Source organism: Urocitellus parryii, chromosome 8, assembly GCF_045843805.1.
Source record: "Urocitellus parryii isolate mUroPar1 chromosome 8, mUroPar1.hap1, whole genome shotgun sequence".
Classification (NCBI taxonomy): Eukaryota; Metazoa; Chordata; class Mammalia; order Rodentia; family Sciuridae; genus Urocitellus; species Urocitellus parryii.
Genome location: NC_135538.1, coordinates 152,272,729 through 152,285,446, shown reverse-complemented (window position 1 = coordinate 152,285,446; position 12,718 = coordinate 152,272,729). Strand labels below are relative to the sequence as shown.

The 12,718-nt window shown below is 48.4% G+C and overlaps 1 protein-coding gene across 1 annotated transcript in view; it reads left to right on the top strand.

Moving 5' to 3' along the window:
- Positions 1 to 12,718, top strand: part of Ripor2 (RHO family interacting cell polarization regulator 2) — a 95,570-nt gene that overhangs the window by 53,732 nt on the left and 29,120 nt on the right. The window contains exons 4-8 of the mRNA XM_026407706.2: positions 68 to 146; positions 1,714 to 1,737; positions 2,849 to 2,902; positions 5,405 to 5,554; positions 8,162 to 8,225. Coding sequence (XP_026263491.2) covers positions 68 to 146; positions 1,714 to 1,737; positions 2,849 to 2,902; positions 5,405 to 5,554; positions 8,162 to 8,225 — 371 coding nt within the window. The remainder of the gene's footprint in view (positions 1 to 67; positions 147 to 1,713; positions 1,738 to 2,848; positions 2,903 to 5,404; positions 5,555 to 8,161; positions 8,226 to 12,718) is intronic.

Below are 12,718 nucleotides of genomic sequence, written 5' to 3'. Positions count from 1 at the left end.
GGAAAAGGTCAGCGGCCACAGCAGTCATCCACCAGTGACAGTTGACGGTGATGTCTTGTCTTTGCAGTGAATACCTGGATGTTCACCAGACGGAGCTGGACAAGCTAACGACTCAGCTCAGAGACATGAAGAGAAACTCGCGCCTGGTAGGTGCACCCAGTCCTGTGGAAGTTGCCACCGTGGGGTTCTGGTTTGGCATCTTCGTCCTGGATAGGGAGGGAGGAGTGTTGAAAAACACCAGATCCAAGGGGCAAAGTGCCGTCTGCATTGTCCTGTGTGTCTCGAAAGGAAGAAGAGGACTCTCCTCTTCGTGGTCTATTTTTAACACTCCTCAGTGTTTTCCTAGCAGGTTGGTAACAGGGAACAGGAGAAATCGCCAGAATCCCTCCACCTCCCAAATACCATCAGGAAAGGAAAAATTGGAGTTTTCCTGGCATAGTGTTAGCACATTCACAATTCAGGAACTAGGACATTTACTTTATCTCCAATTGAAAAGAAAAAATGGCTCAGTGGTGCCAGGAAGGAGTGAGTCTCCAGGGGGTGACTGGGTTGAGAAGTCAGAGAAGTCCGCAGGCTGGTCCACTGAACCCCGAGCTGGAACTTCCTGTGTCCCAGTGAATCTGTGAGCGCGTGTCTGGTTGGAGAGGTATTCCTAATGCCTGCACTACTGTAAAAGATTTCGTCCACTGCCAAACGCTGTTATGCCTTCATATCTGAAGGCCTCAGAAAACCTGAGAAAAGACCACGGGTTCCTCAGAGGCGCAGCTTGTACATGGAAAAGCTTTTGTCCTTTACCTTTTTAGGAGAGGGGCTAAAATGTTGATGGTCCTTTTCAAAGGCTCCCAGGTCAAAGACTTTACCAAGATTCAGTGGTTTTATTTTCTACTAGTGTTGCATCAATCACCTCAAATGTGGGACTCCCCATAGGATGACCTTCACCCCTTGTGGTGGCCCTGGAGTATCCAAGATGGCGGCCAATGGTCCTCCTAGGGAACAGTGGTCAATGGGAGGAGGGGCTTCTGCCAGGACCTCTTGTGCCATACAAAGCCTTCAGCTGGAGGACCTAGGGATGCAGCACCAATTATACTGTGGTGTTGTGAGCTCACAGGAAATGAGCTTTCATGAAAAACAATTAGTGAAAAGCATTATCTCCACCCTCAGGAATGCTTCTTAAGTACCAATTTTACTTGTCCAAACAGCAAGGCAAGTATCTTTCCAACCTATATACCACTGCTACATTTCATGTTAACATCACTTTTTATTCTTGTTAATGTTTTTGTGGTGTTGGGGATGAAACCCAGGGCTCCCGCATGTTAGGCAAGTGCTGTACTGCTGAACTGCACCCCAGCCTAACATCATTCATTTTTAAAAACTTTAAAAAGGGACATGAATTCACCTACCCTCAGTGCTTGGGCGAGGAATACTGAAGGCAAGAGAACCCTAAATTCCCCAGTGGGCAGAGAGAACTGGGTGCAGTTTGGGGAACACAGAGGGCACATAAATATTCACTCTTTAAAGTACTCTTACCAACATTTAAAATAATTGGATTTTTATCTCTTTTAAAGCTAATGTCAAAATTTCAGTAAAATTTTGCAGGACTGATCATTATATTTCACAGGTAATGTGAAAATGCAGGTGAAACTATTGTATTAGTGTTTAACATTTTTTGAGGAAGATATACTTTAATCCACATACTCTTTGTTTGTTTCTTAGGGTGTGCTGTATGACTTAGACAAGGTAAGTTATTCTGTGTTGGGGTGTTTTTGAAAGATAAAACTGAGTCCTTGACTAGATATTCATGCGGGAGACTCCAAGAGCTGTAGAATCTTACAGAACCAAGGATTTTTCTAATCTTGGAAAACTTCATGCTTTTGTCTAATGAGGGTGATAAATAAACACCATGATCTGCAGATTCAAGGAAGTGTTCAAGGTCATTTCCATAGAAATGCTGCTGGATGGTAGGGTCTCCCGCTGTTTGGATAAGTTTGAGGACTTCCAAGTGTTTGGGGCTCCTCCGCTGAACCATCTTTAAATATTATCTATCACACTTGATCATATCTCAGACTTCTTTGATTAAAAAATGCAACCTTAATTTATGTGCCACTAAGAAAATAAAAATGAATGACTCCAGTTAAACTTAGACAGTTCTTTCTTTTCACTTAAAATCTGTGTCTTGTCCTAACTGTCAGAACTCTTTTTTATGGCTATTTAGACATGAATTTCTTACTTTCTTTCCTTTAAGCTAGATATGGAATTGCTCTCTGGCCACACCTTTCTGCGTACACAATAATTTTATTTCTATGCTGAATCACAGCAGATTCTTTCTGAAGATATTTAAGGGCAATTAAATTCAATGCGTAGGAAAACAATAACATCTACAACTCAGAGGTGACACACGCAGCGCTGATTATCTGTGAGCACGTACAGGCAGTGGCCTGCATCGGCCAGTGGAAATCCTGAAGTGCCTCCCAACTTCCTAGATGATAAACTATGAAGGGAAAATCCCAGTGTGGAACACGGAGAATGCATTATGAGAATATTTGAATATAGTCCAACTTGACCCTGTTCTGCCAGAAATCCAATACTGTCCATGGTTTGCCTTCCCTGACATTAAACACAAGGGTCACAATAATTAACCCAACTCCATCTTACAATATTTCATATTTTGAAAAATATTTTTCAAATTGATATTAAAGCATCTCTAAATAGTAACTAAAATAGGAGAGGGGAAATGTTTAGCATCAACTGTTTTTTTTTCTTCATAAGATAACAAAAAGAAATATTCACACAAACCTAAATCAACTGAATTGTGATTGACTAGACTTTTTCAAACTTCTTTTAATTCCAGCAAATTAAAACGATCGAGAGATACATGAGACGCCTGGAGTTTCACATTAGTAAGGTAATTGAAGTTCCTCTTGTCTTTGCTCCTGGTTCTCAGCTCTCGGTTACTGATCAATACACCTTTGGCCTGAGTGTAACATCTAGTCCAAGGAGAATTTCTTACCCAATTGACTCCGGAGCTGATTAGCAATTAAGGCCTACAACAAGCAGCAGACAGGGAGGGGAAATAGGAGCCCAGAGCCTGAGAGCCCAGCACAGTTTGGCTCTGCTGTTATCCTGGTCTCTCCTGAAGGCCTGCTTCCTGTGTGGCAAACACGGCTGGTGGAGGACTTGTGGGCTCCATGTGGTGTGCCTTGAGATAAGAGTGGCCCAAACTGGCCCCAGCAAAAGCTTTGCCCTCTGGTCCCACGTTCAGCTGGGCATCCCATGAACTCCTTCCTGAAGACCTTTCAGTTATGTAAAGAAGACTGTCTGTGCCCTGACATCCAGCCCTGAACCCCATGAATACTTCTCTGGTGGTGCACCGGGTCTAGTGTGATGGACAGGACGATCACCCTGTGTTCTGGACGCTCTGAGGAATTATCAGTGCCAGTTAGGAGCTTCCCCTTTGGGGACATATCAAGCCGCCAGCAATTTCCATTTCCACCCATGCTCATCAGCCTCTCCTACCAGTGCAAGGCCTGGAGGATCTTAGCACGTCTCCCTATTAGAAGTCAGAGCTTTGGACTCTGGCCCTTCCCACTCACTCTGTGGCTGTGTGGACCTTGCCTTTCCTCCCAGTGAAATGGGGCTGGGGAAGGACCCGTATCCAGTCTAGCTGATCCTAAGGATCTTTTTGTCTTGAAACCTGAATATGATATATATGTATGTATTACTGCCTTTATAAAGTACCATGCCACTTTGAAAGATACTTATTGCCTAGGCAAATCTGAAGTTGCTTTTATTTCTGCCAAACTCAATAAATAAAACAATGGCATCCATGAGAAGGGACCTGCCCAGCTACATCAGAAAAGGTACCCATACACCGTTTTTAGAAGTTGTCTGGGGATCTCCCGCATCAGATCAATCCATGGTGTTCATGTAACCTATCAGACTGCTGGCCCAGCCCCAACCTCCTGAACCAGAATGGGGCTGGGGTGTCTCGCAGGAAAGCCTCAGCTGAGATTTAAAGCACAGTAACCATGCTCTGTGTCCATCACCCACCAAGAGATCTGAGCAGCCTTGAATCTGCCAGTTCCCTCTGGTCGGAGATGAGTCCCCTGGCCTGGAGACTGAAGGCTGCTGCCATTTCTTCTTTTGTGTGTGTGGTTCTGGAGATTGAACCCAGGGCTTTGTGCACATGAGGCAAGCACTTTACCAGCTGAGCTAGATCCCCAGCCCAACTGGAGTCTCTTCCAAGTCTAGGAGTTCCTCCAGCACAGATGAGTGAGTCCTTGGACTCAGGAGCAACAGAGAGTCACCTTGAGCTGACCCGCGGTCCTCCCCACAGTGGCCTTTCAGGGTAAAGCACAGTTGCCATCCCATTTCAGCTTCTCATCTAGGGCACAGCCACCTCTTAGAGGAAACAAAGTTCTTACCAGAATGAAAATTCCAATGGCGTAGGTAGGCCATGCCTGCCGGGAGCGCGGGTTTCCTTGTTTCTGCCCAGGCCTGGTGGTCCTGTTCTCTGCCTGACCACTCCCGGCGACTGTGGCTGGGTGGTGCTGGTGACTGAAGTCAGTGCAGGACTATAGACATTGTCAGGAATAACTAGGACGCCTTCCAGCCTCAGCCCGGAGGGTGCACTCCGACGTCTGCCCAGGGCTGTCCTCTGTGAGAAGGGCTGTGTGGCTGCACCCCTGGCCTCCGCCCACTCTGTGCCAGTAGACGCTCAGGGTCAAGCCTCCCTAGGCTGATGGAGAATCACTGCCTTTGAAGTATGAGGTGTTGTCAGGTGTGTCTGGTGAATGTGATGAGTCGATTTAAGAGGGTCTCTTACTACGAGTAAGTGTAGAAGGGGGGTGTTCATTTTCATTTTTCCATTGTATTTTTTAAATTATGGTGTGATTTGTATACAAGAGTTCCCAGTTCTCATGGGTGCCATTTAATAAGTTTTAACAATTAAATTCTTATCTTAAACCACTTAATAAATTTATTTTTTCTAATTATTGAGCTAAGACATCACAAAAAAATTTGTTATCAATAAACAGCCTGAAGTTCTTTTTTCAAAAAAATGCTGATGTGTAAAGATCACCTTCAGATAAGCTAGGAGGTGTGTATACAAGAGTTTTCACCCCAGATTGAAGCTGAAACCTCTTCCAGCCTTGCTCCACTGACCAAGGCGCCTGTCCCAGCTCTCTGAGCCCCACCCCAAAAGGCAGGGTGGTGTAACTTGATGGCAGGATCAGAGTGAAATCTGTTTGGACAAAACGGATCACAGTGGTAGAAGTACAAGTGACTGGTGTCTGTGGAAAGGAATAACAGAGACCCAGAGCACCTTAGGCTCCTCCTGGTGACCCAGGTGACTTCTCCCAGGCCGGACAGCGACTCACGTGTCTGCCTTCCTGCTCGCACTCTGCAGGTGGACGAGCTCTACGAGGCCTACTGCATCCAGCGACGTCTCCAGGACGGCGCCAGCAAAATGAAGCAGGCCTTCGCAGCGTCCCCCGCCAGCAGAGCCGCCCGCGAGAGTCTGTCGGAGATCAGCCGGAGCTACAAGGAGTACACGGAGGTATGTGCACCGCTCACCTGCTTGCTGGCCGGCCCCACCTGGGCAAATAGGGACCCCCACTCATTCCATGATCAGTGTTATGATCAGTGTCATGGTCAACCTGAAAATAGAAAATACATGCTAGTGAGGCAATAGTGGAATTGTTTAAAATAAACAGGCCACGGTGCTCTGATTTTGTCACTTAAATGCATTTCCAAATATTCTAGTGTAGAGTCCAACCTAGCTTTACCCTGTTGAAGAGCCCTTGTGGCTAAGGTGGCTACGGTGGGGGTCAGGGCTGCGCATCAGTAGTCCTCCTGCCTGCAACTCTGTGTGTGAGAGGGACTTTTATCTCCAAGGAGACAAGATAAAGAGCCGTGAACAGAAGTGTGCTATTGTGAGGACCTGGTTGACAGTCTCTGGGGCCAGGCCCTCCTGGGGTCACCTGATACCAATGTCCTTGATGAAGTGGCTGAATTATTAAAGCTGCACTTCTCACTATCCCTTGGGCCTTTATTCAGAGATCCGATTTCATGAATGAAGTCATCGCCTGGCCTGACCAGGGCGTGTTGGACAAGCCCCAGGGCTGGGCATCTGCTTTGGGATGGCTTTGTGCACACCCTGCCCACTGCCTCCTCGTCTGAACCACGCTTTCCTCTCCACAGAGTCTAAAACAGTTCACTTCATACCTAAACTTTCCTTTTCAAAATAATGTTTTTAGTGCATAAATCGGATAGGAATTCAAAGAATAAAATTATACATTGAAATAATTATTTCCATATTGTCAATACAGTTGTCACAATATTTTAAAAGTCAAATGTGTGGTATAGTGTGGTGCCACTTCTCTATTAATACTAAGAGCTAGTAAGATTTCAAGGCAGGAAAAAATATATATGGTTTCTTAACTTTATCTGTAAGACATGATGTGACACCAACTCCTGATTGCTGTCTCAGGGTCAAGGTCACACATGGGTGCCACTGGTACTGCTGTGGCTTCTTTCCACATGCATGACATGGATGTCTTAGGCCGAGTTTAGTGGATGTGATTCCTCCTACTCACCCCACCCAAGTGCATGGACCCAGAGGTAAAGACCCCCAGCTCAGAAGCATCCCTGGTCTGTCAGTCCTTGTTTCTGTAGATCCCTGAAATCAAAAGAGCAGTTCCAATATGGAGGCTGCTCATAGCACAGAGGCAGAGAACCTACCGCAGCCGCAGAGGGCGTTTCAGAAACACCCCGCCTGGCTCAAGTGCCAGGGCATGGGGTTGTGACTTTGCTCAGAGTCAAAGGTGTGGGGCTCAGTTTCGGCGAGAGGAAGGGCCGCCTTAGAGGAGAAAGTTGACCAGGACTTGGTGGCTGGTGCCTCTCTTGACATCTCTGTGGCATATGCTCTTGCCACCGCAAACGCCAGGATTTGACCGTGGAGGATCCGACGCTGGCTGCTCTGATGAGGTCCTCAGACACTGGGGTTAGGATGGGAGGGATGTGCCCACCCACATGTCTGGTGTCCATGCTGCTGCCGTGCTCCCCTCAACCTCAGCCTGAGGAGCGGACCCTCGTCAGACCCAGGAATCATTGGGGGGGGGGGGTATGGCACTGCAGCAGGAGGCCTGCCTCGCCCACCGGAGCAGAATTCAGTTCCTGTGCTCTTTTTGCCCCCGGTTTTTATTTAAAAAATTTAAACCTATGGAAAAGTTGAAAGACTAGTGTATTGAATACCAGGCCCCGTACCGAGGTTTTCCCATGGGTAAAGTCTTGTCATATTCTCTCCCTCTCATGGGATTAGTTTTTCTTCCAAGTCACTTGAGAATAAAATATCGTGACATTTCATTTCATAAATATGTTACCATGGATCTCTTCTTAAAAATCTTTTTCATTGATAAGTAAAAACTTTATGTACGGTATTCAGCATTATGTTTTCAAATATGTATTCTGTAGAATAGGTAACTCAGGCCACTTAACACATGGCATCTCTCTCTCTCTCTCTCCCTCCCTCTCCCTCTCTCTCTCTCCCTCTCTCCCTCCCTCTCTCTCTCTCTCTCTCTCTCTCTGCATCTCTGCAGTGCTGGGAATTGAACCCAGGGGCCGTGGATCTCTTAATAGTAACAGTGCATCTTCTGCATAACCACATTCCATTGCAACTAAGAAAATTGACAGTCCTCCTGTAAAATTATCTAACATCTCATCCACTTTCAGGTTTCTCCTATTAAGCCCATTGATGCCTTTTATAGCTACTTTAGTTTATTTGCTTAATTTTCAAATCAGGTTGTAATCAAGGTCAAGGTATTACAATTGGATACTATGTCTCTTCCCTCTCTTTAGAATTTGTTTCCCCATGATACTTTGTGTGTGTGTGTGTGTGTGTGTGTGTGTGTGTGTGTGTGTCCAAGCCAGTTCTCATAGAATCTATATCCACATTCTGAATTTGTCTTTGGTATAATTGGACTTGTTCATCAATGCCTGGATGTCCTGCTTAGCCTCAGATTAAACATTTGGCAAGAATGTTTCAAAGGCTGTGCTGTGCCACTCCCGTCATTCATTCAGGGCCTGCTGTGTATTAAAATGACCTCTGCTTTGAGTGCCTGGGAAAGAAGGCCACTCTAATGCCCCTCTGCTTTCTGCCCCACAGAACATGTGTGCCCTGGAAGCGGAGCTGGAGAATCTGCTGGGGGAGTTCTCCATCAAGATGAAAGGTAACCCTTCCCCATCGGGGAGAGTACTCTGCAGAGCTCCCTGAGGTCTGAGACGCATGCTCCTGTTTCCTTGTACAGACAGGGCCGCCCATGCTCAGCCCTACCCACAGTGTTAGCATATCCGTGCTTCTCGTCCTGAGTCTTGCCTTCAGACTTAAAAAAGTACATTCATTATCCGAGAACCTCAAACATACACAAAGGTGGAGAGCACATCACAATGAACCTTCATAAACATACACCCATCACCTAGATTTAGTAATTAGCAGACTTTTGCCTGATCTGTTTTCTTGTGTTTGTTTTCCCTTTGATGAATCAGAAGTCCTTTGATGAAGTGAAACCTAGTTCTGTCAGGCTGCCCTGGTACTCCAGTGTGCATGTCTTGAAGAATAGGGCCATCTTATTATAGCTGTGGGCTGAGTCCTGTCACATTACCACATCTAACAAAGTCAACAGGCCCGATGGTAACCCATTTCCTTACTGAATTCCCCCAGTCGTCTTACAGCCAATTTGCTTGGGTTAGTTAGGATCAGGACCAGGCATCATGATTAGTCGGTGGGTATACCTTTAGGTTCCCTTTCATCTGAAACGAACCCATGCCCCCTTTCCCCTCCGAGGTCTGGTAGAAGATCCCGCTGGGCCAGTGTCTTACTCCAGACTTGCCGGCTGGCCTCCTTGCCGTGTGGTTTGAACAGCTCCTTTACTCCCATGTGTCTGTAAACTACCACCCATCGTTTAGTCACAGAGGACGGCGCCTCTGTGGCGTTCATTCCAGAAAGTTCCATTCTAGAAGCATCATTGATTTATACCACAGCATCTTCAGAACAAAAGGGAGGTCTGGCTACAGATGGAACCGGCCCAGGGCTCACCAGATCCACAGCTCGGTGGCCAGGCAGGAGGCCCGTTTCTGTTTGACTGCAGCCCAGGGCTGGTGCTTAGCCTTCTGTTTTCTCCTGGGCTTTTTAAGTAGCTTGATCCCTGGGCTGTTAATGGGGATTTAGTCACCCTCTTGTCTACTTTCTGCAATTAGGGAAGTTAAGAAGGCAGACTTCTTTAAAGAGTGCTCAACAGGAGAGCTTCCTTTACAAATGAGTCTCCTACCTCTGGAGGCGCACTGTGCCCTGTGGGTGGAGTGAGGACCTCTGAGTGGGTACACCCTGGCCCTCAGCTCCCCGGTGGTGCTGCGGACTTGCTTTCAGAACCCCTGAGTCCTGTTCAGCCTGGGCGTCTGCACCTGTCTGGGTTTTCAGTTCTGTTCTATTCCTGGGGACTTTCCAGGCTCTCCACCCGAGTCAGTGGTTCAAAGCCCCTTGCAGGAAGCCAGAGCATGTGGCGCTGGGGTGGGGTCCTAGAGGGTGTTTTTAACTTTGAGGATGTCAGCAGCCAGCGCCACCCCTGTGGACCCGCCGCACCAGCACAGGGTGGGCCCTGCTGCTCCTGTTTCCGATACTCACTGTTACCTGAAGCCTCCATTTTTGGTGAGAGGGAAAACGTCTTCATTTCCTACCTGGGAAATGAGGGCTCAGGGAGCTTCAGTGATTGGTCCTAGAAGTGACACAGTTAGTTGGTGTTGAACTTGAAACTGAATTCCAGGCTCTTGGCTCCTGCTGCCCCGGCCCAGCCACACACTGTGAGAAAGTTCTTGCTCAAAGGGTGGTCCCTGCTGGGAGAGGTCTCCCACCCCACACAGGCACTCTTGCTCAAAGGGTGGTCTCTGCTAGGGGAGGTTCCCCACCCCACACAGACACCTTGGGGTGAGGGAGGGGCTGCCCACCCACCCACGTGGTCCTCAGGGCTGGTTGACAGCCGTGGGTGGCATTGGGGCCCTACCACCCCAGAGGGTCCAGAATCACCCTGCTGCTACCAGAGCTAGGGAGGTGGGCATGGTGATGGACTGCTGACCTTCAGCTCCCGCCTGGCCCAGGGGTTTCTCCCAAGGCTCTCAGACCTGAGGCCGACTCTGCTTTCCCAGGGATGGACTTCTGTCACCTCTGCTTTCCTAATGTAACCTAAAAGCCGGAGGCCACATCTGTGCAGCCTTTGGAGGGTAACGCCCTGTAGATACCCACCCCTCCCTGCAGAAAGGGCAAGGGAAGCCCTGCCTGCTGCCAAGAAATCCTAGCTCTTTGCCAGGGTGGATTTCTTCTGTTACTCGTTCTGGTAAAAATAACCACCCCATCGCAGGCATCGACCAACTGAAGCTGTTGCACGATACCCTCAGATCTGGCAACCCTGACTTCCTCCCACCACACCCTTCCCACTTCCCCTCCTGCCTCACCCCAACACGCACTAACAGCCAGGGCAGGGCCCCGGTGACACCCACAGTGGAGAAGGCGCTTCCTGGGCGCCTCGTGATGGTCCCTGGCCTGAGCTCCATGAGAGCTCCTGGGGAAGTGGAGACCTGAGCCAGGGCACTTAATTCAATGGAGTAAATGACCAGCTGGACCAATAACAGGACCAGATGGCTGTGGAGGCCGGAGGGGAGGCAGGAGGAGTGGGGAGGACGGAAGGAGGCTAAACAGTGTCACCCGTGAATTAGAATCAGCAGGACTGGAGTAGCACTCACCAAAGTAGGGAAGCTGCTTCCAAAATGACAGGACACGGTCCTATCAACATGAATTCTACTGTCATGTGCAGCTAAAAGGGACCAATGATTTAAAAAAAGATGACAGGACAGACATAGTGGTGCACGCCTATAACCCCAGCCACTTAGGAGGCTGAGGCAGGAGGATCACAAGCTCAAGGCCAGACTCAGCAACTTAGCAAGAACCTGCCTCAAAATAAAAAATAAGAAAGGCTGAGTTTGTAGCTCCCTGGTAGGATGCCCCGGGGTTCAATCCCCAGTAAAAAATAAATAAATAAATAAAAACAGAAGAAGAAGGAGCCTGAGAAAAGACCCGGGCGGCAGAGTGCTTGTTGGGAGGCGTGGGCAGTTCTTTGGGGCCAGATTCTGAAATGCCGGGAATGCCCCTGCGGAGAGAGCCCTAGCTCCAAGACGGGGAAAACCGGTTTCCTTCCCGGTGACCCCAGGCTAGTTAAGTTCCAAGCACGCGTCCTGAAGTCTGGGCTAACTCCTTCAGCTTTGGGGCCCAGTGGGCCTCGGGAGAGCTGGTCAGCAAGTCAGTAAGGCTGACGCGGAGCCACCGTCAGCCACGGGCAGTGTCCCAGGGGCAGGAAGGGTGACTCTTGAGGAGGAAGATCCTGGTGCAAGAGGGAGAAGCCATGAAGGTGTTCTGGCCCCTTCCACGTCTGAGCACAGGCCACCCGTGGGCAGCTGCGCCCCGCGGCTCCTACCCTCCACTGAGGCTGTGAAGAGCTAGTGTGTCAGGAGCGAGTGAAGCTGCAGAGGGTTGGAGTCCCCTGGGCCGCGGCCTCCCTCCACTCACCCCTCGGGGCTCAGAGTGGTCCTGAGGAAAACTTCCCAGAGTGCAACAGTGATCCCCAAACTGCAGGAGGAGAAACGAAACGTTCCGCTTTCCTGGCTGGGAACGGGAGCCCCACGTGCCCGAGTGTGCCAGGAGCCGACAGCCCACTCGCATGCACCTGCACACACAGGCAGGGCTTCAGGGAGCTCTGCTGCGTCCTTGCTGTAATCAGAGTCTCTGTGACGCCTCTACAAGCAGTTCCAGGAAAGTGCTTAATAACTTGGATTACGTAAGAGAAGTCATCACTGTGTACCTTTCTCCCTCTCAGTTAAGGTCTTCAGATACGAAATTTCTGGCAATATTGAAAGGGGGGAAAAAGTCAAAGGATTTTTCCCTTTCCTCACCTTTATCTAGCAACCATAGTGGGCCAGTTTCTTTTTAACCAAGCTTTTATTGTAGTTGCACACATAAACAGGCTATGAATTAGTCCCAAACTCATTTGCAGGCTTTTCTTTAAAAGCACTTTGGATTTTTATTAGAATTAGCATGTCAAGCTTTGGATTTGTGAAAGGCAGCCAATTATGTTTTCCTTCAGAAGTATGTTTTTTAAAGACTCGGGGCCCTAAATTATTAGTGAAAATGGGTTTCTTTAATTCTGCTCTTAATTCAGTTAAGTCCTAAGTGCCTTGCCACCTTCTATTAATAAAAGCTCTTCTGAATGGACCACTGGCTGGGTGCACTGGACAAGCTGGTGAGTTGCTGCCACCTACTGACGGCTGCTGGCAACAGCAGGTTCTTTGAGCGTTTCTCTAGCCCTTGCCTCTTAACCCCAGCCCATCAGTGGGGTGGAAGAGCTGTGTCCTGTAGAGTCTCAGTTTGTTACCCAGCTCTTGGTAAAGGAGAGGCACCTGGTAACATGATCCCTGTGTTCTTCAGATGGCTAAATTCATGTTGAATGCAAAAAGAACCCAGAATACAAAGACTATAAATGTGGAGGTGAGGAGGCAGAGGAAGCAGGGACCCGTTAGTTATTTGGACATCTTTTCTGTGTTATGGATCTAAGAATCACAGGGCTGTTTTCTACCAGCTCATCAAAATCATCTCCTCTCAAGCTGCAACTGAGAAATCACT